Consider the following 24,348-nt stretch of genomic DNA (forward strand, 5'->3'; position numbering starts at 1 on the left):
TGAGAGGAGAGGATGGTGAGAGTTAACTTACATTATGTTGTGTTGTGATCTAAAATTTATTCAACCTCATTGTTTACCATGGATCTTTCTTGACTTCATTTTACATTAAAAATTATATGTGCTCTTTTCTTGGTCTTCCTTTTGTAGATACTTTAACAGTTCATTTCCAGTTCATTAGGTTTTCAAAAAGAGCTATTGTGTTTATTCATCTTCAGCTTGTGTGTTTCTCTGGATTTCAGAACATTATCTTGAAAAACAAATATATATGCATGTATATATATGAAGAATGAGCTTGAACGAGCAGTAAAAATGAATTAAATAGAAAGCCTTTTTAAGGGTTGATGTTTTATAAAGTTTAAGGCGTTTGTATGTGCGTGGTTTTTTACATTCACAGGGTTTGGGTACTAACTTTATCTGTTTTTTTTTTTTTTTTTTAATTACTGTGTGTCCAGTAATTTACAAAACTTTCAGTATCGCAGCAATTGTGATTTCTGAATTCTAGAAATGTCCGAAGTAGGTTTGTTTGCCTAAAAGATCAGCACATTTGAAATCATCAAATAGTGTTGAGTTTCATTAACCCATGGTGCTATCCATTTTAGATGGTAATTTAGATATGTGTTTTTTTCCAGAATTTACATTCGAAAACATGAAACTCTAACATTCATGATACCTTCTGTAACTAAAACTGTAAGATTTAGAGATTCTTTTAAATTTTAATTTATGGACTTAATATAATCAAATCCATGCAAATTGAAACATGGATGGATGAAAAGAATGGTAGGACATTCTTATTGAGTCAGGGTATCGTGGTATTCAAATCCTGGCTCTTATAGTTAATAATATGGCCTCTTTGGATCAGGAATTTAATGTCTCTTTTCCTCAGATATCCTAACTTACAGCAGAAGAGTCAAATTCTATGAATAAGTAAAATGAAAAAATAATTTTATGATATTTTACATAGGATACTTTTATCTCTGAGTGTTTTCCTTTGCTTTGACAAGTATTTTTTTAAAAACAGTGACAAATATATAACAGTTTCAAACTGAACCTACACTCATTATATCCTTTATTATATGTTTTGCTTCTTTCTTGTCTCTTTTAAATTTACTGCTTTAATAGGTTTTCTCTTTGAACATTTCCTAGTGTTATATGACTCTAGGATCCTTGATCCTTAATTGCTTGGCCATGAACAGTTCCAGTTGGTCATAAATTTATGGGCTTAGCTTTCTTTTTTAAACAGAGATTACCATTGAGGGAATATTAAAGCCAGCCAACTTTCAGCAATTTTCTCTTTTTTTTTTCCCAGTACAGATTTTAAATGTCTGTAGTTAAATTGTTTGACTTTCTGTGAGTCTTTGCTGATCTGGCTAATGGAAATATACATCTGCCATGTTATAGTGTTTTAGAAACTATTTTCACATGTAATGTAAAATTAATCACTTGAGGGTCTGTAATAAAACACATTTATATTACCACTAATCATTTTTATTTAGTAATTATATTTATGTGTTCTTTTTTAATCCTGCTCTTACGGCTTTTTGACTTTTTGATCAATCATTTTTAATCAGTAGATCAAATTCATTTATTTGTTTGTACTGGAGATTTAGATTTTGGAGTCATCATAATGTCATTGGAATAGTATTTTAAACTATGAAAGTGAATAAAATATTCCTGGGGAAAGCATATAGAATAAAAGGGAAAATACCAAAGATGAAATGTTTTAAGGATGGGCAGAGATAGAGGAAAGCACATCTCTGTGTGTGGAATATGAAACTGTGCTATGGTGATAATGAGTTTGCTCAAACATGACTTCATTTGGTGTTTCAAGTTCTTAAAGGGGCAAAGAGAAAATTGCACATGAAAGTGTAAACTAAAGTGAAATTAAAGTCTACAGAAAAATAATAATACTAGAGGAGGTAATTTCTGATTCTTGGTTGTCCATAGAAGACATAAAGCCATTCAGGTGTCAGCAGTGGGAGGTTGAGAGAAGAGACAGTCAAATTGGATCAACTTAATGAACCTAGAATTGTCTGTATTGAATTCTTCTAGCCTTAAATTTGCCCACATGATGTGGGAGTGCCTTTATGGTCAGTTTTACAGAATATTCTGTTGCCTCCTGCATCTTTGACAGTGTCTAGTTTCAAGTGTCTAGTCTCTGTGTTAGAGGCAGCTTGCCTCTCTTTGTCCTGGCCCAGTAGATGGAGACTGTGTCGTGTAAGGGGAGCACCAGCAGGCAGGGGACATGGGGGTAGTTCGGTTACTAACCCTGTGGCTTTAGATTAGACCTTTGTCATCACTGGTCCACAGAGTTCATCTTCTCAGCATGGACAGTAAGAATGCTTGCCTGCCTGATGTTTTAAGTGCGTAGTGGGTTTATCCTAAAAAGTAACATCTGTGTGAACCACAGTTATAAAATTAAAATTGTATACAGTTGACCCTTGAACAACACGAGGGTTAGTCGAAAATTGGCATATAACTTTACAGTCGGCTTTCCATATCCATGGTTCCTCCATCTCCAAAATTCTGCATCCGTGGATTCAACCAGTCAGGATCGTGTAGTGCTATATTATTTACTGGAAAAAACCCACATGTAAGTGGACCTGCCCAGTTCAAACCCCATGTTTTTCACAGGTCAACTGTACATACAGAATTTTTTGTTATTGCCCTGTGTTGCAGTAGTAAATTATGTGGTTCTACTTTCATCTTTATAAAATTGGGATTAGAATTACCTCCTGAAGACATAGTAATAATGAACTCTTTAAGCAGAGGAAAGGTAATTTTAGAAAGTACGAAGGAATGAGATCCAGAACATTTGTGAGTTATTTCCTAAATCCTGATTTTCTAAGTCACTAGTTCTCAAAATGTGATACCTGCTCCTCAGCAGCCCTTGGGAACTTGTTAGTAATGCAGACTGTGGGGCCCCTGAATCAGAAATTCTAGAGGGTGGAGTCCAGCAATGTGTTTCAGTAGCCTTCCAGATGATTCTAATGTCTATGAAAGTTTGAGAATCACTGCTCTGGCTGATTAAATTTTCCTACTTAGAATGCAGTTTTAATTCCACTCTAGTTTATGTGGAAAACTAAATGCAACTCATTCCCCACTGAAAAGGTAAATTAATTGCTCTAGTTGGTTTCATTAATTCAGAGACCTAATATATCGTTACAGTAGAATTGCATGTAACTAAATGTAAAACTGGAAAAATGTTGAGTAACATCTTTGGAAGTTAGTTTCCACTTAATCGAGAGTGAGAATAGATCTAACTTTTAAGGATTTTTGCAGCTTTAGAATGATGTGTGTTTTTAGATTTGCTAAAAAGACAGTAACCGCCAGTTATGCAACCTACATTCATTCATAAAGATATAAACTAACATGTGCCTTTTTAAAAACTGAATTTACTTTTATTCTGCCTTGGTGAGTAGAAACTTCTAGGCAGAAAAAAATCTGTGAATATCATCAAAAAGCACTGAACAGTGAACACCTAATCTTTGTCTCCTGAAAACTTAGAATATAACATAGTTTTTAAAAAAAATTTTCAGTTTCTTCCTTCTTTCCCTCAAAAGGACAATGCTTCATTTACCAAACAAACAAACAAACAAACTTGATGTTACTGAAGTGAAATTATCTATCTGTTACCTCAGAGGATCTAGAAGGAAGTGTTTTTTAGGTACACTTATATATGATTGGAAATTATTTGTAAATACTCATCCATACTAGACTGGGGATGTTTTCCTTGTATTCAAGAAATATACATTACTTAACCCTTTCTAATTTATAGGTGTAGTTGGTTGAATTTCATAATAGGTGATAGCTTTGCTCTCTTTTATGCTTATATGAATGTGGGAATGGAATTTAACTTTTCCTACCAGAAGTAGTAAAGGGGGATGATAAACATTATTGTAAAATAAATTGAATTTATATCAACAATTAGAGATTAAAAAGGCTTATGCTTTTTCCTGGCAAGACATTTACCATGTCATCTTTCTGTTTAAATGCCAACTACAGTAACAAAATACAAAGTATAGTTTACCACATGCCAATATTTGTTCCCCATGAATTTCTCTCTTGAAAAATTCAGAACATGTTTTTTGAAGAGGAAATATTTGGCTTGTAGGGAGAAATGGAAATCTGAGCTTAGATGTATAAGGAAGGAAAGTGCCATATTAGGAAACATGGATATGATTAAATGCATGTGGGAATAAGACTTGAATACGGGAAAAAGACTTGAATCAGTTGGTAATAATTATATGGATAATATTACAATCTGATAATGCTGTGATATATTTACACTCTAAATTCCATTATCAATTAAATTCTTGTTTAATTGCATCATTGATCTCTCAAAAGAGCAAATAGTTGAAATATTTTGATGGTTTATTATCTTAATATTCCGCTGAATGCTGAAAGTCAGAGCCTTACACTTTGGAAGGTGTGCCGTTCCTGCACATGCGGGGAGGATTTTAACAAATGTCTCTTCAGTACGGCCAGCGTTTCCCAAGTAGCAGAATTGGCTCATGACTTATTTTCAGATACTATATTTTGTTTCTATGAACTGCCATGTATTTAATTCCAGGGGTGTAATGATTAAAGTGTCTTCTGCATCTGATGATGCATATAAATTTTATAACAATTTACAAGTTTGAAGTACCTTCAAATTTATGTTGCATAGTCATCATATTAGTCCTGTTAGACACTCATTAATGCTCCCTGTTTAGAGAGGAGAAAACACTCAATTATCCCTAGTTTGCAACTTTTAGTGTCAGCTTCCATAATGGTTTGAGGGTGTGTAAACTCAGCATATAGCCCATTTTCTCCATCCTTGACTGTCAGTTATAGATTCAGGCATTACCCAGGTACTCTACATGTTATTTTAGCTCTCACAAGAATTTGTCTCCAGAGGTATCACTGTCCTAATTTAAAGATGAGGAAACTAAAGGTCGAAGGTGGTTAGCTTGGGGGAGAAGTCTGGTAGGTGGTTAATAATAGCTCATGCACTTAGGATTAGGCTACCTGGGTTCTTATCTAGGCTCTACCACTTAAAGCTAGAACCTTGGGAAAGTTTCCTAACCTCCTTAACTCTCAGTTTCCTAATCTACTGAAAGGACAGTAAGGCCAGTCCCATAGAACTCTTGTGAAGATTAAATAAATAAGACGTAATACATGCCTGGCATACAGTGTGGGCTCTGAGTATCACATATTATTATGAAGGAAGTTATTTAAGGCCACTCAGATGGTAGGAGGTCATATCCCCACATCATCTTCTTACTCTTCTATTGCTTTCTGATCAAGGCAAGAGATGTACATGTGAAAGTGAGTAGTATTAATTAATACATCTTCCAGTAACTTTAAGAAGGGAGGGGTGGTAGGTATGAGATCAAGAAATAGAGGACAAACTTCATGGAAAGGCAAAAATTACATAGTTTGGGTCAGGTGGCTAGGACATAAAATAAGTTTTCTAAAAAGTCATATTAGTATTTTTTAGATGAGAATGGGAAGGGAGTGCACCCTTCCTGGACTCATCTTTGCACAATATTTACTTAAATTCTTAACTGATTAATTATTAGCCTTAAACAAGAGAGCAACAGAAATACTTGTTTGCTTGTTTTTGGAAGGACCCTCCAATGATCCTTCCCCCAAATGCACTTATCACTTTTCCTACTTAAGCAGTAGTTACACATACATATTAAATATTGTCCCTCTAACATTTAGAATTGTAAGCATTGTTGTTTAAAAAGAATTTATTCTTTTTCAAGTTCCTCTAATGCTTTAATTAAATTCCATCCTGGTACTTAATATTTTTGACATTCTTTTCTGGTTCTTCATTTCCATAGCTTATATGCCCTACTTAAAGGCAGAGTCTGTCTAATGTCTAATTACATTGGCTAACATCCCCAATACAAGACCAGAAACAAATTGTAAGTTACTGAGATGAATGGCCTCTTTCACTTCTTATTCAGCTTCTCAGTGGTCCAATAACTCTAGTGGGAACTGACATCATTCCATTGATTAAAAGTTAATTTTAAAAGATTCCTAAGAAAATTTAGACATTGTAAATTTGACACAATTAATATCTATCCATTTTTAGGATGACTTTGCTTCTTTCATAATGTCAGGGTTTGGGTTTTGTTGTTTTCTTTCTAATAGCAAATCTTATTGATATTTGGTATAACTCTTAAATTGTGCCTCGTACTGGAGCTTTTGGAAAAGTAGGAGACTGTAGTTAACCCTTACGTTGTGAGGTTTTAATGCGTTCAAGCAAATGTGGCCACTGGAAAGCAAGGAACAACAAAGCTTACAGGACAGAAAGGGAGGAAAGGCCTCTCTGTCCTTTACCTTTCAACGAGAAAAGATGAAGCCTTTCCTTTGGTCTTGGTTAACTGTTACATCAGTTAATTTACCTCAAACTATATTTTGGCCTAAGGAAATCTGTTCTGTGGCCTTTTGGAATTGTTATATTCAGAGGCCAGGTTTTTGGCTTCTTCTTTCAAAGAGATATGCTTCAAGTTCTGCAAAGGCAAGGACTTGGCATAAGAGTCCAGTGTGACACATGCACTGATGGTTTACCAGAAAATATGCTTCACACATGAAAATGTTTTATATGTGATGCTTTGCTCAAGCTGAGAGAAAAATCTGGTTATTAATATATCTCCAGCTTATCACTGAGCCAGATTATCCTTAGTGCATAAAAATCTAATGAAATAAGAAATCTTAAAAGGAACGTCACGGTTAGTTTGGCTTAATGATTTCTCTTATTTTAAATATCACAGGTTAAAAAAAGATCAGAAAAATAGAAAGGTGATGTAATAGTGTCTAAAAGTATAAACTTTATAACAGGGCAATCTATGAGCTTTGGGAAATACTGCTAATAATTAAAGCTACCAACTAATATTGAGCTGCTCTACGCCAGGAACTTCACATATATTCTAATTATTCTTCACAACGGCCCTGCAGGGTGTTTTTTTTTGTTGTTTGCTTTTTCAATTACCACTTTACATATTAGGAGACAGGCTCAGAAAGCTCACACATTTAGGAAATGGCAGAGCTGAGATTTGAACTCAGCTCTGTCAGATACCAATGTCCCTCCACATGTTTTAACTGAGAAAACATTTGAGAGTGCTTGGAAAAATGCTAAATAAGTAAATGGTAGCAATTATTATTTCTATTCAGCTGTGCTGCCTCCCAGACTATAAATGCTTGCACACACACACGATGTGGAGAGAGATGGGAAGGTGGGGAGATGCAGCATTACAGCGTGCTACCCTCTAGAGTAAGCACCCCACCATCCCGTCAGACTCCCGTTCACGTATGCAATCCATAAGCAACTAGAAGATGATAATGAAAGAGAAGCCACGTTACAAGGTGTAATACCTAGGAATAGACGTAAAAATACTTTTTTGTGGAGAACTTCAAAACATTCTAGTGGGACAAAAAATACAGACTTGAACAAATGGGAAAACAAACATGTTCTCAGATTGATTCAACATCATAAAGACATTAATTCTCCATGAATTGATCTATAAATTTAATATGAACTTAATAATACTACTAACAGTTTTTTTACCTTAAAACTAGACAAGAAGATCCTAACCTCAGGGGACATATATTTCTTAATAAGGCATTTGGTGGATTCTTCTTCTCACCACCCATTAGTTCACAGATGTTAAGATAAATATGTAGAGACATATTAAAAATATTTTTATAGGTTAGGGTGTGAGGAACCTTATTCTCCTAAATAGATAAGAACCGGAGGAGTGTTTATAGCAATGTCATGGCAATCCTTTGAAACTCCTTAAGTAATATGCCAAAAAGCATATAGTGAACTCATCAAAAATTATCTTTAAGAATCTGTCAGGGGCTTCCCTGGTGGCGCAGTGGTTAAGAATCTGCCTGCCAACGCAGGGGACACGGGTTCCATCTCTGGTCCGGGAAGATCCCACATGCCGCGGAGCAGCTAAGCCTGTGCGACACAACTACTGAGCCCGTGCTCTAGAGCCCGCGAGCCACAACTGCTGAAGCCCGCGCTTAGATCCCGTGCTCAGCAACAAGAGAAGCCACCGTGATGAGAAGCCCGCACACCAACGAAGAGTAGCCCCCGCCTGCCGCAACTAGAGAAAGCCAGCGCAGCAACGAAGACCCAATGCAGCCAAAAAAAAACACCAGAATCTGTCAGCTGACTGGAAACCACCCATTGGCAAAGGATTGTTCACTTAGTTACTGTAGTACCAGTAGATACCAATTTTTCAAATTATCTCTGTGTTTGGTGTACAGAGGTGTTTTATTATAGCTCTTTGAAACTGCTTATTTTTAAAACCACCTATACTATATCATTGTTTTTCCCTTTTTTCCCTAGTTGCATTACAGTCCACTCCAGCTGACAGAAATGGAGTCCAGGACAACTGTAGAACAAAATGCAGAGAAGGCCTGAACTTGCAGGAAGGAGAATTCTTACTGCAGGTAAATTGTAGTAAATTTAGTTCGTTTTCATTAGGACAATTATAAATGGAAAATTAATTAACAGCCTTTTAATTATCCCCAGTTTATTTAGGACTCACCCAGCGTTTCATACCACTTTCATCTGAACTGCAATAGTGGTATAATGTTAGTATTGTACATGAAAAAAATGGAATTTTATGAAGCATATATATTAGAAGTCTAGTTACCACTTTCTGTGTTGCATTTCTTTAAATAGCAAGAACTCCTAGATTATTTTAAAGGTTCTCATTTAAGACATTGGATTTATGTATATGTTTTGAGGAATATAGCTCCATTAAGATAATTTTATTTGTTAAATAGTTTGAAATTGTTCTTAACCTGAACTTTATTTTTTTCAATGTGTTCTTATAACTATATTTTCTTTTAGCAGCTGTGTGTGACTTATCAACTTGCTACAGATTTTTTTCAACAGCCGTTAGCCCTATTGTCATGCGCTAGAACTTGGAGAGTTTCTAGTAGATTTGTCTATAAAAGTATTTTAAATCTTTTCCAATTTTTCTTTGTTTTGGATCTGATACGATGCTCGATTCTCAGTTAAAAATTCTCAGGTATTTATCTTGTTAAAGAAAGATAGAATGAAGATGTGTGCTATAAAGAATATATATATATATATATATGTATAACTGCATCACTTTGCTGTACACCTGAAACTAACTCAACACTGTAAATTAACTATACTTCAATTAAAAATATGGTAAAAAAAAAAAACTAGTTAAATAAAACAAAACAGAAAAGATGTGTGCTATAATCTGTGCTATTACTATTACATAATTTTCAATTCTACCCAGTGAACTGAGTGGAGAACTTAATTTGCCTTTGTGACAAAAAGTAGCTGTAAGTTTCAGTAACTCCATTCATTCAGTAAACGCTTAAGTGTAACCTAACAATTTATAAGATTTTATTATAATTTTGTAATTGTGTTCAAATCCCTGATAGTGGAAATTAACTTTTGCTTCCATTATGTTAGAAAAAATTAAATATATTCAACCGTGAGTCGTCCTCCTCCTGCCTCTAGCTGAGGATTTTTATGTATATTAGCTGAAACGTAAAGACCCCTTATTCAGGTCACAGGAAGCATTCTAATAATTGCTGCTTAATGTGATTAAACACGCATCTTAGTTTATGTAGTAAAGTAATAAGGAAGTTCTTTATCTCAAGTGAAAATAGACAAATGTGGCATGTTTAACACTTGTAAACTGCTTTAAATTATGGGCCAGTGATTATTTTTTTAACATCTTTATTGGAGTATAATTGCTTTACAATGGTGTGTTAGTTTCCGCTGTATAACAAAGTGAATCAGCTATATGTATACATATATCCCCATATCCCCTCCCCCTTGCGTCTCCCTCCCACCCTCCCTATTCCACCCCTCTAGGTGGTCACAAAGCACTGAGCTGATCTCCCTGTGCTATGCAGCTGCTTCCCACTAGCTATCTATTTTACATTTGGTAGTGTATATATGTCCATGCCACTCTCTCACTTCATCCCAGCTTACCCTTCCCCCTCCCTGTGTCCTCAAGTCCATTCTCTACGTCTGTGTCTTTATTCCTGTCCTGCCCCTGCGTTCTTCAGAACCATTTTTTTTCTTTTTAGATTCCATATATGTGTTGGCATACAATACTTCTTTTTCTCTTTCTGACTTACTTCATTCTGTATGACAGTCTCTAGGTCCATCCACCTCACTGCAAATAACTCAATTTCGTTTGTTTTTATGGCTGAGTAATATTCCATGGTATATATATACCACATGTTCTTTATCCATTCATCTGTTGATGGACACTTCAGTTGCTTCCATGTCCTGGCTATTGAAAATAGTGCTGCAGTGAACATTGTGGTACATGACTCTTTTTGAATTATGGTTTTCTCAGGGTATATGCTCAGTAGTGGGATGGCTGGGTCGTATGATAGTTCTATTTTTAGTTTTCTAAGGAACCTCCATACTGTTCTCTATAGTGGCTGTATCAATTTACATTCCTACCAACAGTGCAAGAGGGTTCCCTTTTCTCCACACCCTCTCCAGCATTTATTGTTTGTAGGTTTTTTGATGATGGCCATTCTGACTGGTGTGAGGTGATACCTCATTGTAATTTTGATTTGCATTTCTCTAATGATTAGTGATGTTGAGCATCCTTTCATGTGTTTGTTGGCAATCTGTATATCTTCTTTGGAGAAATGTCTATTTAGGTCTTCTGCCCATTTTTGGATTGGGTTGTTTTTTTTTTTTGATACTGAGCTGCATGAGCTGCTTGTAAATTTTGGAGATTAATCGTTTGTCAGTTGCTTCGTTTGCAAGTATTTTCTCCCATTCTGAGGGGTGTCTTTTCGTCTTGTTTATGGTTTCCTTTGCTGTGCAAAAGCTTTTAAGTTTCATTAGGTCCCATTTGTTTATTTTTGGTTTTTATTTCCATTTCTCTAGCAGGTGGGTCAAAAAGGATCTTGCTGAGATTTATGTCATAGAGTGTTCTGCCTATGTTTTCTTCTAAGAGTTTTATAGTGTCTGGCCTTACAGTTAGGCCTTTAATCCATTTTGAGTTTATTTTTGTGTATAGTGTTAGGGAGTGTTCTAATTTCATTCTTTTACATGTAGCTGTCCAGTTTTCCCAGCACGACTTATTGAAGAGGCTGTCTTTTCTCTATTGTATATTCTTGCCTCCTTTATCAAAAATAAGGTGACCATATGTGCATGGGTTTATCTCTGGGCTTTCTATCCTGTTCCATTGATCTATATTTCTGTTTCTATGCCAGTACCATACTGTCTTGATGACTGTAGCTTTGTAGAATAGTCTGAAGTCAGGGAGCCTGATTCCTCCAGCTCCATTTTTCTTTCTCAAGATTGCTTTGGCTATTCGGGGTCTTTTGTGTTTCCATACAAATCGTGAAATTTTTTGTTCTCGTTCTGTGAAAAATGCCGTTGGTACTTTGATAGGGATTGCATTGAATCTGTAGATTGCTTTGGGTAGTAGAGTCATTTTCACAATGTTGATTCTTCCAATCCAAGAACATCGTATATCTCTCCATCTGTTTGTATCATTTTAATTTCTTTCATCAGTATCTTATAGTTTTCTGCATACAGGTCTTTTGTCTCCTTAGGTAGGTTTATTCCTAGGTATTTTATTCTTTTTGTTGCAGTGGTAAATGGGAGTGTTTCCTTAATTTCTCTTTCAGGCTTTTCAGTATTAGTGTATAGGAATGCAAGAGATTTATGTGCATTAATTTTGTATCCTGCTGTTTTACCAAATGCATTGATTAGCTCTAGTAGTTTTCTGGTGGCATCTTTAGGATTCTCTATGTGTAGTATCATGTCATCTGCAAACAGTGACAGTTTTACTTCTTCTTTTCCAATTGGGATTCCTTTTATTTCTTTTTCTTGTCTGATTGCTGTGGCTAAAACTTCCAAAACTATGTTGAATAATAGTGGTGAGAGTGGACAACCTTGTCTTGTTCCTGATCTTAGTGGAAATGGTTTCAGCTTTTCAGCATTGAGAACGATGTTGGCTGTGGGTTTTTCATAGATGGCCTTTATTATGTTGAGGTAAGTTCCTTCCATGCCTACTTTCTGGAGGGTTTTTATCATAAATGGGTGTTGAATTTTGTCGAAAGCTTTTTCTGCATCTATTGAGATGATCATATGGTTTTTCTTCTTCAGTTTGTTAATATGGTTTATCACATTGATTGATTTGCATATACTGATGAATCCTTGCATTCCTGGGATAATTCCCACTTGATCATAGTGTATGCCCCTTTTAATGTGCTGTTGGATTCTGTTTGCTAGTATTTTGTTGAGGATTTTCGCATCTATGTTCATCAGTGATATCTGGGCCCGTGATTTTTATTTTTCCCCTAGAATGTTTAGACAAATTGTAAACATATCCTATGTCAAGGACCCAGAATTAAAATACACTGTTGCAAAACTAGTGTTAACTTTTTAATTTTCTGAAAATTGGAAACATTTAGGTATTTAAAATAAATGGTCTTGTCATTAATTCTGTTGGATGCCATTTGTATAGTGTGTGATGCTTCCTCTCTAGTAGGAAGCATCACACACTATACAATTTGCTTAGGGCCATACCTCTTATCTCTTATGAAGCAGATGAGCACATTGTAGACATGTGAATATGGCATATTTCATTATACACAGTTGCCATAATGGCATCTTACTTTATATTTCCAATGTGCGGTTATCACCTAGTTACCACTTAGATGCAGAGGATGTTTCCAGAGGTACAGTATACCATTTGGCTTGAAACTTTTGAAACGAAATCTTTTCCTTTGGTTTTAACAAAGGAGGCACATGAAGAAAATGTTACAAGATGTTTAATGAAAGTTTAAAATATTTATTTTTTTGATTAGCTTAAATTTGTTACTGTTTTATGAGGAATAAAAATAAAACAATAAAATAACTTTTTGTATCCTTTCATTATCTGTTATTTGCTTTAGTTGTTTATTTTCATATATTTAAATATGTTCTATCCATTGCTACGTAATACTGTGCTTATTAAAATCTGTAGCTTCATTTTTGAGATAACAGCAGTTGAAATTATAAATAACAGTATTAATTGCAGTTTATTTCTCTTATTAAATAGTAAGTGAAGCTCAACATGATTTTCAGATAGAGAGTTGTGACTTAGACCAAAGAATAATAATCTCTTTTATTAATATGTAATGACCAAATTAATTCCTTCTTTTAATTTACTAAGATAATAATTCAGTTCAAGTAATAACCTTGGTGCACATGGTATTTAAGATCATTTAATATCCATATAATTGGTATGTATATATTCTTTTAAGATTGGTATGTATATATTCTTTTAAGAGGCTTTTTGTTTTATTTCTGACAGTTAACATTTGTCTAAAAGTGTTTATCTGTCATACCCTAAATTATCTTTGTGTCACCTGGCATGCACTAATGAGCTTATTGTGCAGTACTAAATTCGTTCCACTGTTTGAAAAACATGATATTCTACAAAATAACATGCATATGATCAATGGATACTATTTTCTAGAAGGAAGACATTTGCAAGATAAAAAAAATGCGGTAATGGATATATACTATTACTGCCAGCTAAAACTTAAGAATACTCAGTTTTGGGGGTGTTAATCATTAAACATTTAAGTTCTTGGTGGGTGCCATCGCCATTTTTCATCCTGGGGAAATTGCCAGGTTTTATAAGGCATAATATCTAAAGTCAAGGATCTTAGATCCCAGTTGTGATTACATGAGATATAGGCGTGCAACAGTTGGTGATCAGTAACACATAAAAGCAGTAGATCATGATATAACGTTAAGTGTGCAGGCTTTAGAGCTAGACAAAGTTTACCTTCTGGCTCAGCTTTTTCCTAGCTGTGTGGCTGTGGGCAAGTTACTGTGCAGCTCTTTACCTCAGTTTCCTCGATTTAAAAACTGGAATATGACATCTACTTCAGTGGATTGCTGAGGGAATTAAAGTACTTGAATACATTAAAAAAAGCATTTAGAAAAGTGGCTGTTAATTAGTAGGTGCTGTTTGTTGTCTGCATAATCAAGTTCTCAGAAGTATAATATAGACCAGGGATCTTGAAGGTGAAAGGACTTTGAGGGAAAAGGAAGACAGTCACCGTATTTCTTTTACCTCATCTAACAGTGAGGGTATCTGCAAGACTGTGTGAGCATCAGAAGCACAGGCGCAGTAGCTCCTTCAGTTTTGAATCTCAGTACTTAGCACGCATCCTCTTTGGCATGCAGTATTTCATTAAATGTTGAATGAACTACTTGCTCTCGTTTATATATATCTCTATAGTTCACAAAGCATGATCATGTAAATCTTTATCTGCTCATTTCCACAACCTCATATTATAGTAACGGTGCCTTACATGAACTGAGTGCCAGCTCTGTACCAGGCACTGTACAGTGCCTGTTTTTCAAACAATGACACTAAAGCTTGAACGGGTAAATAACTTAATAAAACCACACAGTAAGTAAGAAACAGAAGAATCCATTCCAAATTCTGACTCCAAACTATGTGGTTCTTAAACTAAACCATTCCACGTCTCATCTTACATGAAGAAGAGTGTCTCGGGAGGGTTTAACAATGATCGCATAGCATAGAGTAAAACAAGTACTGAATTAAACTCAAGCAGGAAATAATGAGGGCTTTAGAATTAAAATATGTGATCACAATTAATGTTTAAGTTGATCTAAATACTTTTATTACCTTAGAGTATAGAGATATTAACATTGGACTTGAACCACCACTGAAAGAACAGGAAAAGAGAGGATAACTTCTAAACTAAAAGAAAGAAGAAGGAGTAATAAAAAATAACTGGCCCAAAGCAGGCAAAATGGAAAGAAAAAGCAGCATAGTATAAGTGGAACAGATAAGAGTAACACCTATAAAATGATAGCTTTAAACCTAAATATATTAGTAATTATATTAAATTTAAATGGACTATACTTGCTGTGTACTTGTCTTACATGTATTTGTTCTACATGTGTATTTTATGTAGAGTCCATTTGTGTATTCCTTTTCTAATAAAAAGTTTTTAAAAGTTTTATAATACTTTGAGAGCATCCACATTTCAAACTGTGTCAGTGCTTAAACTGTCTTTGCACAGAGCTTTTCTTCTATCAAATTTTTTTATGGTTCTAATAAACATCTTTACACACTATCTTCCTTTAAAAGCAATGTGACAGATTACAGTAAATGATGTGTATACAATTATATTTTAAAAACATGTATATTTAAAACAAAATCTAAAGCATGAGGAAGAAGAAGAAATAAATATTAAAGTTATTGTGATTGAATATTAAATTAGCTCTAAGCTTTTCTTTGGCAGAATCAAAAGGTGTGAATAGATTCTTCTCACTCCTGGGGTGTGTGGTGTTTCTGCATTTGTGGAGTGTAGTAATATTAACCATTTTAAAGATTTTTTTCATCAATAAAAGTAACAGCCTTAACTGAAGTCAATATTTATGGATGATAATATTTTTATTTAGTCACATTACTAATTTTGTAACTTTTTTCCTTGTAGGCACTGAATGGCTTTGTATTGGTTGTCACTACAGATGCTTTGGTCTTTTACGCTTCTTCTACTATACAAGATTACCTGGGGTTTCAGCAGGTAAATATATTTTTCTTAGGTCATTAAAAAAATTTTTTTTGAAAATTAATTTTCTACTTTTAATTTATCTTATACTTAGGGACACAAGTGATAGTTTGTTTATATAAAATGTAATTAAAATACATGTGCTATAGAATAAAAAAGTATATGTTTGCAGCTAATATATTTTTATACTTTTAAAAATCTACTGCATTATAATTTCCTTAAGGGTATATGTGATTCATGGATTTTGTGTTTCTTCTTTCACTTATAAAGAACTCTTACGTATACGAAACTTTAGGGTAAGGGGCAGATAGGGTTTGGACAGGGGCAGACAAGAGAATATTTACCATCAAATTAGTTATGGATACTGGAAGGTATATGACAACTATGCAATGAATGAGGTGATATGTAAAGGAATGAGCAAAATACTACGGCTTCTCCCTTTAATTCCGACTTGTATGGATTATGGAAGCTTTCCTGAAGGAAATGGTATTTAAGCTAACCTAAAGAAAGTGTAGGATCCGGATGGGTGGACAATTGTGGAGGGAACACAGAGAAGAAAAGCTAGACGTACTGTAGACAGTAGGTTGGAAGGCCTTGAAGGAGGCGAGCGTGTTTGGTTTAATGTTACTGAGTGTATAGTGAATAAATGGAGTAATAAGGTGTTCGGCATATTTGAGGGGCAGGAACATCCAATATGATTTGAGAAGTTTGTAAGTACACTTGAATGCTAACTACTCTTATATATCAGTAGTTCTTAAATTCTAATGTGCATAAGAATCACCTGAAGAACTTCATAAGATGTCATAAAATTGATGGGCCTCATTCCCATATAATCTGATTCAGTACGTCAGAGTGGGGCCCATGTATTTCATTTCTAACAAGCTGGCAGGTGATGCCAAGACTGATAGTTGAATGGCACCGTCTGCACCGTTATATAGACTGAAGTTTAAATTATGTCATACACACTATAGAAGCCACTCAATGTTTTTGTTAAAGGGAACGTGTATGCTCCCATCTATATTTCAGAAGATAACTCTGGCATTGTGTAATGGATGGCATAGAGATGACTTCATGCTAGAAGATAAAGTTCGTAGGAAGATTTAAGTCCAGATAGCTAAAGTGGTGGAATCTGGCTACTGACACAAAGCCTAACTTAAGTATTTTTGAATTTTAAAGAAAATATACTAATGTCCATGGCAAAGCCTGTTTGCAACTTAATTACATAACTAGTTTAATTATTATTTGATCTGATTCATAACAGTTAAGAAATCAGAAAGATTAGCTGTTTCCCAATCTGTTTTTTTCTTCATATATACATATAACCTGGATATTCTTTAAGAAAACATTCATATCTGACATTGGTGGTGGTTTATGGCACCATTTTTAAAACTGCACCTTGTGACTCATTAGTGGGTTATGAAATTGATATAGTGGATCACCATCAATCATTCCTTTTAGTTGCTTAAAATGAAATAAAATAGAAAACACAATATTGCCACACATATGTGGAATCTAGAAAAATGGTAGAGATGACCTTATTTGCCAAGCAGAAATAGAGACACAGACGTAGAGAACAAATGTATGGACACCAAGGGGGAAAGGGGTCGGGTGGGAGGAATTGGGAGATTGCGATTGACACATATACACTATTGATACTATGTATAAAATAGACAACTGATGGGAACATACTGTATAGCACAGAGAACTCTACTTAATGCACTGTGGTGTCCTAAATGGGAGGGAAATACAAAAGAGAGGGTATACATACATAGATAGATAGATAGATAGATAGATAGATAGATAGCTGGCTGATTCATTTTGCTGTACAATAGAAGCTAACAGGACATTGTAAAGCAACTATACACCAGTAAAAATAATTTAAAAAATATTGTCACACATAAAAGAAGTGTTCTGTGAAACTTTTTTCCACGTGTGTATACACACACACACACACACACACACACACACGATGGATAGGAAATGTATTTCTTGCCATGAGTTGCAATAAAAAGAGTTAGAGCAATTCTGGTGGAAGGGCTAAGGGCTCAGCACTGTAGTAAATGCTGAGAAGCAAGAGGTGAAGGAGGGATTCTGACCTGGTAATGGCATAATCCCTTACTCTTATGGAATCTACTAGAAGTAAAAGTTTCATATAAGGAAAATGATTAGAGAGCAGTGAAGGAACTACATAATACTATGAAGCTTAGAGAAGTCAAATGCAGCTGGATGTTCAGACAAGGTTTTGTGGAAGGAGGATTTTAAAAGATCAGTAAATAGATGAAAATCAGCAGAACTTAATGTGCTGCAATTAAGGAGTGGGAAGGTGACTTATTTGACTGAAAAGCATTCCCACAAGGAAGTGATGGCAAATAACTTTTGACTTGTCAATTACCGTGCTAGTCTCTTTCTAGCTTTTCCTATATTTATTGGATTCCTGGAGAGCTTTGCAATCACTTCATTTGCGTTCATCACCACTAACAAGCACCCACGAATCTAGCAAGGTTTTGAAATTAGTAAACCACATTTTGAAAAAATCAGTACTTCTTGTTCATTTCCTTGTGCTTTTTTTCTGTAGTCTGATGTCATCCATCAGAGTGTGTATGAACTGATCCACACTGAAGACCGAGCTGAATTTCAGCGCCAGCTACACTGGGCATTAAACCCTTCACAGTGTCCAGACTCTGGACAAAAAATTGATGGTAAGAGTGTTTACCAAAAGATAGTGTTGGGGATTTTTTGATATAATTCTGGGAAAGAAGGCAGAGAACCTTTAGGGGCATAGAACTCCGTGGTGAAGGTTGGGAAGAAGGGGAAAGACATGAATCTCTGGCTGTGGGCCAGAGCCAGGTCACAGGGAGCCTGGTGACCTAAGGAGGATTTTGACAGATGACAGCCATTGATGAATTTCACGTGACAAAGCATAGCCATATACTCACTAATATATTGTATAAAAAGAACTCTTACACTATTGTGAAAAGGGGGAAGGAATGTACAAGGTTGATTCTGGAGTGTGTGTAAATTGTTCTGTGTTTAACATGCACCAAATACAAAAGCAGACTAGCATATGCAAGGATAAAAAAGCTTCTTTTAATGCAAGCAGTGTTTTCACACATCTGTGAAAATGTTAAAAAGAAAAAAAGGCTTAGAAGATACAGAAATTGTTGACAGGATAGCTCAATAGAAATAAAAACACGAATAGGTAAAGTTCTATGTAGTGAAAATGTTATTCAATAAGTTTTAATTTCTTTTCACTAGCTCCCCTTCTGAAAGCGATTTTTTTTTGTAATCCAAATACAGACTTTGGTTTAGAAATTAACAAAAATTTCATCTATTCAAACACTTAATTTTACAGCAAAATGGAAAGTAACTTTTGTGTTGCTATTATTTCTACAGAAGCTAATGGCCTCTCACAGCCAGCAGTCTATTATAACCCAGACCAGGTTCCTCCAGAGAACTCTTCGTCTATGGAAAGGTGCTTCGTTTGCCGACTAAGGTGTCTGCTGGATAATTCATCTGGTTTTCTGGTAAGGTGCAAAATCTTTTACTGACATTTACTATTAAGTTTTAGAAAATTAAAAAGAAAAGTGGGGGCTTCCCTGGTGGCGCAGTGGTTGAGAATCTGCCTGCCAATGCAGGGGACACGGGTTCGAGCCCTGGTCTGGGAAGATCCCACATGCCGCGGAGCAGCTAGGCCCGTGAGCCAACAATTACTGAGCCTGCGCATCTGGAGCCTGTGCTCCGCAACAAGAGAGGCCGCAATAATGAAAGGCCCGCGCACCACGATGAAGAGTGGCCCCCACTTGCCGCAACTAGAGAAAGCCCTCGCACAGAAACGAAGACCCAACACAGCCATAAATAAATAAATAAATAAAAATTGTATAACTTAAAAAAAAAAAAAAAAAAAAGTGAAACCAATTTAATTTGAATGTATTTGAGTTTGGGTTATAAAAATCTACTTTATTAAATAATTTTATAAAGGACAGTAACTTTTTAAAATCTTTCTAAAGTTTTAAAAATAAAATATTCCATAACTCAAAATCTCTGTCCTTTAGGATGCAGTAACAAAGACAGTGGAATAACAGGGAACTCTCTATATTTTTCCCCTTTTTTTGGACTTTTTAGGTGTAAGATAGAGAATTATATAGCACTTCTTTGGCAGCAGACTGCTTACCCGCCTTGGATTTAATGCCTGTCAAATGGAAAAATGATCACGGCCTTTTCCGCACGGCTGGGATAACTGCCGTGTAAAAAAGTGGCTGTGTCTTCATGATTGCAGGATCCTCCTCTAGTATGAGATGCTCTTGAGCAGTGTGAACTCCTGAGCAGGATGGCCAGGGAGCAGCGTAGGCAGGACGCTAGGAGTAGAGACGGCCCGGCCTCTCAGGTGCCTGTGTCCTGAAGACGGTGCACTCCACCAGGTACAGAAGAAGAGACAAAGCATGTTGCGTATCACTTTTGTGACTTCTCAGGAATTGGAAACAGATAATCAAATCTATTAGCAAACGATGATTCTTGTTGGTGTGTTTATTCCTGAAGATAGTTTTGCTGACCCACAATTAGAACTGTGCTTTGAGCTAGTTTCCTAGTACTGATGATCAAGTTAGTATGTATGTCTAGGTGGAATTTCTCTGTGTAATTGGGCCTTTTCTCCCTTGTGCTGCTCTCATATTGATGTCAGAATCATCCTTTGGCCTGGTACTGTTTTAAGCAACCCAGATTGATCATGGTCATGATTAAATTGTCTCCGTTTCCTCTGTCTTCTAAAATTATTCTCTAATAGAGTTCTGTGTTCTTTGTATGGTTTTATGATTCATTTTAGTGTTTTTAAACAGTTGTGTTTCTCTCTCTATCAAAGATTCCCATGAATTTTGAAATATACTCTGAGCTGTGGACTAATCCACAGACTATATCTGAAAATTAATACGTACCTGATGACTGTATCACTATTCATTCGTTCAGGAAATAGAGTTTGAGTGTGCGGTGTGCACGGACCCGTGCTAGGCGTGGATGGTAGGGCAGCCGCAAGGTCAGAAAACCATGAGGTCTTCCTTTTGTGACCTATTTTAAAGCACCGAGTGGTTCACTTACCAATCCCTTGAGGATAGTCCTCATACTACCTTTTAGGATATTTTTAATGGGCTTCCTGGGGAGAAAGGAACTAAAGTCACATTTGATAGCCTCATGAACTTTTATGGAATTATCAAGAACACTGGAAATGGCCTTGATGGAGCCTTTTAAAAAGGAGCCATTTTAAAGTGTTAATCTTAATGAACTGTGTTTCGGTTTTCTCAGGCAATGAATTTCCAAGGGAGGTTGAAGTACCTTCATGGACAGAACAGGAAAGGGAAGGATGGATCAATACTTCCGCCTCAGTTGGCTTTGTTTGCAATAGCTACTCCACTCCAGCCACCGTCCATACTTGAAATCCGAACCAAAAACTTCATCTTTAGAACCAAACACAAGCTAGACTTTACACCTACCGGCTGCGATGCCAAGTAAGTGAAACCTTTTCAGGTTTATTTTTACTAAATGTATATTTTGTTGCCGTAAGTGTGTCTTAGCATGTATATATTTTCCATATGGTGTTGATTGTAGTATTGTTTATTATTATAGTAGCTATTATTATTTCATACTTTACAATATAGCCTTTTAAAATAAAATTTCATCACGTTCACAGATCATTTTATTATTTTACAATATTTGACATAATTTCTGTATTGTACAGATGATGCGTTTATATAAGATTCAGTATCCTGATGACATTTATTGTTGGCTTGTTGTACATTTTTAAATTATACAAACTTTGACTTTTAGCCCTAGACGTTTAGTAACCAAAACATGTTGCTGCTTTTCTCCTTCCTAATACGGGAATGCAGGCAGGTTGGAGAAACCCTGCCCCTCAAAATGCAGTATAAGTATTTTAGAAGTTAATTAGAGATTTTGTGTTTCACCTATATAATCTACTCTGTTAGACTCATCTTTAGCAATAATTTTCATGGTCTTTCTTCAGGAGAAGAAAGGAGTCTAAAAGTGAAATTTGCAGCCATAAGCAAAAGAGAGCAGTTACAGAATTGTGTGTGTTGCTACCTGCTAGTGTGAAATTCTGAATGTCAACATAGTACAGAAACTAGCACATAACTAATGAATTTATGTTGGCTACTTCATTTTTGTTAAATTTTAATTTCATTCTTATTTTGCCTTGTTTTTAAACAGAGGAAGAATTGTTTTAGGCTATACTGAAGCAGAGCTATGCATGAGAGGATCAGGATATCAATTTATTCATGCTGCTGATATGCTTTATTGCGCTGAGTACCATATCCGGAGTAAGTTGTAGTTTCTTATGAGCTTGGCTGTGAAAGCAGCTTACGCTCTAGTACGTGTTTCAAATTATTACTAATGTAATGTGTTTAAGGAAACTATTTGGATAAACTTCTCCTTAGTATCACACAATTATGATTAAGCCTGAGTTACACTCTCTATTCATTAGCTGCCACACAGGAATTAAGTAGTTTAATTACTATGAAAATGACCATTTTGCCCATGTTTTTGCTCAGGAGTTGTTTTAATAGCATCATTTTTAATTCTAAAATTTATGTTAATACAGATTATGCTTTAAAATTGTATAGTAAAATATTAGGCTGTAGGAAATGTTCCCTTTTTTTTTGAAACAAAAACTGTTTTCCCTCCAAACTCTGTACTCTCTTTTCACGTTACGAGAATTGTCTGACTTAATCTTTCCTTGAACCACTTAAATAATAAATTTAGTATGAAATAGGAAAAAACAGCAATGCTGAAGAAGTATTTTGATACATTTTAATATAGTGTGCTTAAAAGTCGTCAATATATTTATCATCTTTAGTGATATGTGAATTGCATCTAGAAATATTACAGAGATTATTGTGTTGATTTTGGATTTGATAATTTAATTCTTTTTTGTTTTAGTGATTAAGACTGGAGAGAGTGGCATGATAGTGTTCAGGCTTCTTACGAAAGACAATCGATGGACTTGGGTGCAGTCAAATGCACGCTTAGTTTATAAGAATGGAAGACCAGATTATATCATTGCAACTCAGAGACCTCTAACGTAAGCACAAAGACCTAGAACATTTCATGTTTTGGTTTTTTATTTTAATAACACTTTGGTTTATAAATTCTCCTACATGAAAACCTAAAAATAAATTTTAAGAGAATTTACACTGGAAATAAAAATTGAAAGGTAATAATGTATAGAAAGAAGAAGGCATAGGGTAAGGACATTGAGAAAACAGAGTTAACAAACTTTCTTGAAAAACTGTGTATGTAGAGCTACAGGAAGAGAATAATCAAAGAAAACTCCAAGGGTTTATCCTGGGTATATGAAGGAAAGATGAAAAGCCAGTGCCATCTGTCAAATAAAATAAAAACGTAACAGTGCTTTCTTCAGCATGTTTGCTAATAAGCAGGCAGTGATTTTTAAGCTTCTCATATATTCTCGAAGTGAGTAGTTTGTCAAATATTTGTATTGCAAATGTTTTCTCCAGTCTGGAGAATTGATTTTAGTATGTGGTTTTGAGGGCAAGGATCAAGATTATTCTTTTTCCTTATATGGATATCTAGCTGACTAGTAACATTTATTGGAAAGATGGTTTTTTGAAAAGACCATCTTTTCCCCACTGCACTGCATTTCAATCAGGGGATTGTATCTGGGGTTCTGTTTCTGGGTTCCATTGGTCTGGTTGTCTATTTTTAGACCAAAGCACATTGTCTTAACTATTCTGTACCTTAATATGCCTTGATATCTTGATGTATGCCCACCATCTCGTTTGTTCAGAATTTTTGTTGTTCTCTTTCAAGAGAATCTTGTCTCTTTACATTTCTATATAAGTAGTTTAGGAATCAGTTGTCAATTCCCATGGGAAAATTTGTTGAGATTTTGAATGGGACTGCATTGAAATTATAGTTTCTTTTGTGAGAATTAACATCTTCTATAATATTGAATCTTCCAACCCATGAACATGGTGAATGTATATATATATGCATATGGGTACATGTGTATGCATGTACCCATGTCTTTATCTCAATAATGGTTGTATTTTTCTTAGTTTCATACATCTTTTAATTTTATTCCAAAATATTTTATGTTCTGTGATGTTGTTTTAAATGGTATATATATATAATTTTTTATAGAAATAGTTGACTTTTTAATATTGGTTTATTATATCCAGTGACCTTAGTAAAAATTCACTTGTTAATTCTAATAAGGTATCATCTGTAGATGCTTTTAAGGTTTTCTACTATATATATACCATGTTGTTTGTTTGCAAATAATTTTTTTCCTTTCATCCTTTAGACTTAGTTTCGTTGTTGTTAATTCTCCTATTGCACTGGCTAAGCCCTCAGTGAAATGTAATGGAAATAATAATTCATTTTTGTCTTATTCCCAACCTTAAGGGTGAAAGCCTTTAGTATTTTACCATACCATTATGAATCGTTGTTGAATTTTACCGAACACTTCCTCTGCATTCATTAACATCATGATTTTTCTCCTTTATGCTCTTCTTTTCTTTTTACTGTATAAAGTCTGTAGTGGTATAATTTTAAGAAGCATTTCCTGGTATTGGGAATTTGTGCCCTCTTAATCACTATTACTAGAAGGACATTAATTTTATTCTTCTTCTCAAGGAGCCAGCTTTTGGTTTGTTGATTTTTCCTGTTGTACATTTGTTAATCCATTTTATTTATGTCTGCTCATTATTATTTCCTTCCTTCTACTCTTTTGGGTATAATTTGAATTTC

The 24,348-nt window shown here is 35.0% G+C and overlaps 1 protein-coding gene across 1 annotated transcript in view; it reads left to right on the forward strand.

The window, feature by feature from the left end:
• Positions 1-24,348, forward strand: part of AHR (aryl hydrocarbon receptor) — a 48,402-nt gene that overhangs the window by 18,264 nt on the left and 5,790 nt on the right. Inside the window, exons 3-9 of the mRNA XM_059933951.1 lie at positions 8,348-8,451; positions 15,499-15,588; positions 18,149-18,272; positions 18,967-19,097; positions 20,866-21,068; positions 21,787-21,896; positions 22,516-22,657. Coding sequence (XP_059789934.1) covers positions 8,348-8,451; positions 15,499-15,588; positions 18,149-18,272; positions 18,967-19,097; positions 20,866-21,068; positions 21,787-21,896; positions 22,516-22,657 — 904 coding nt within the window. The remainder of the gene's footprint in view (positions 1-8,347; positions 8,452-15,498; positions 15,589-18,148; positions 18,273-18,966; positions 19,098-20,865; positions 21,069-21,786; positions 21,897-22,515; positions 22,658-24,348) is intronic.

This window comes from Balaenoptera ricei, chromosome 9, assembly GCF_028023285.1.
Source record: "Balaenoptera ricei isolate mBalRic1 chromosome 9, mBalRic1.hap2, whole genome shotgun sequence".
NCBI classification, from domain to species: Eukaryota; Metazoa; Chordata; class Mammalia; order Artiodactyla; family Balaenopteridae; genus Balaenoptera; species Balaenoptera ricei.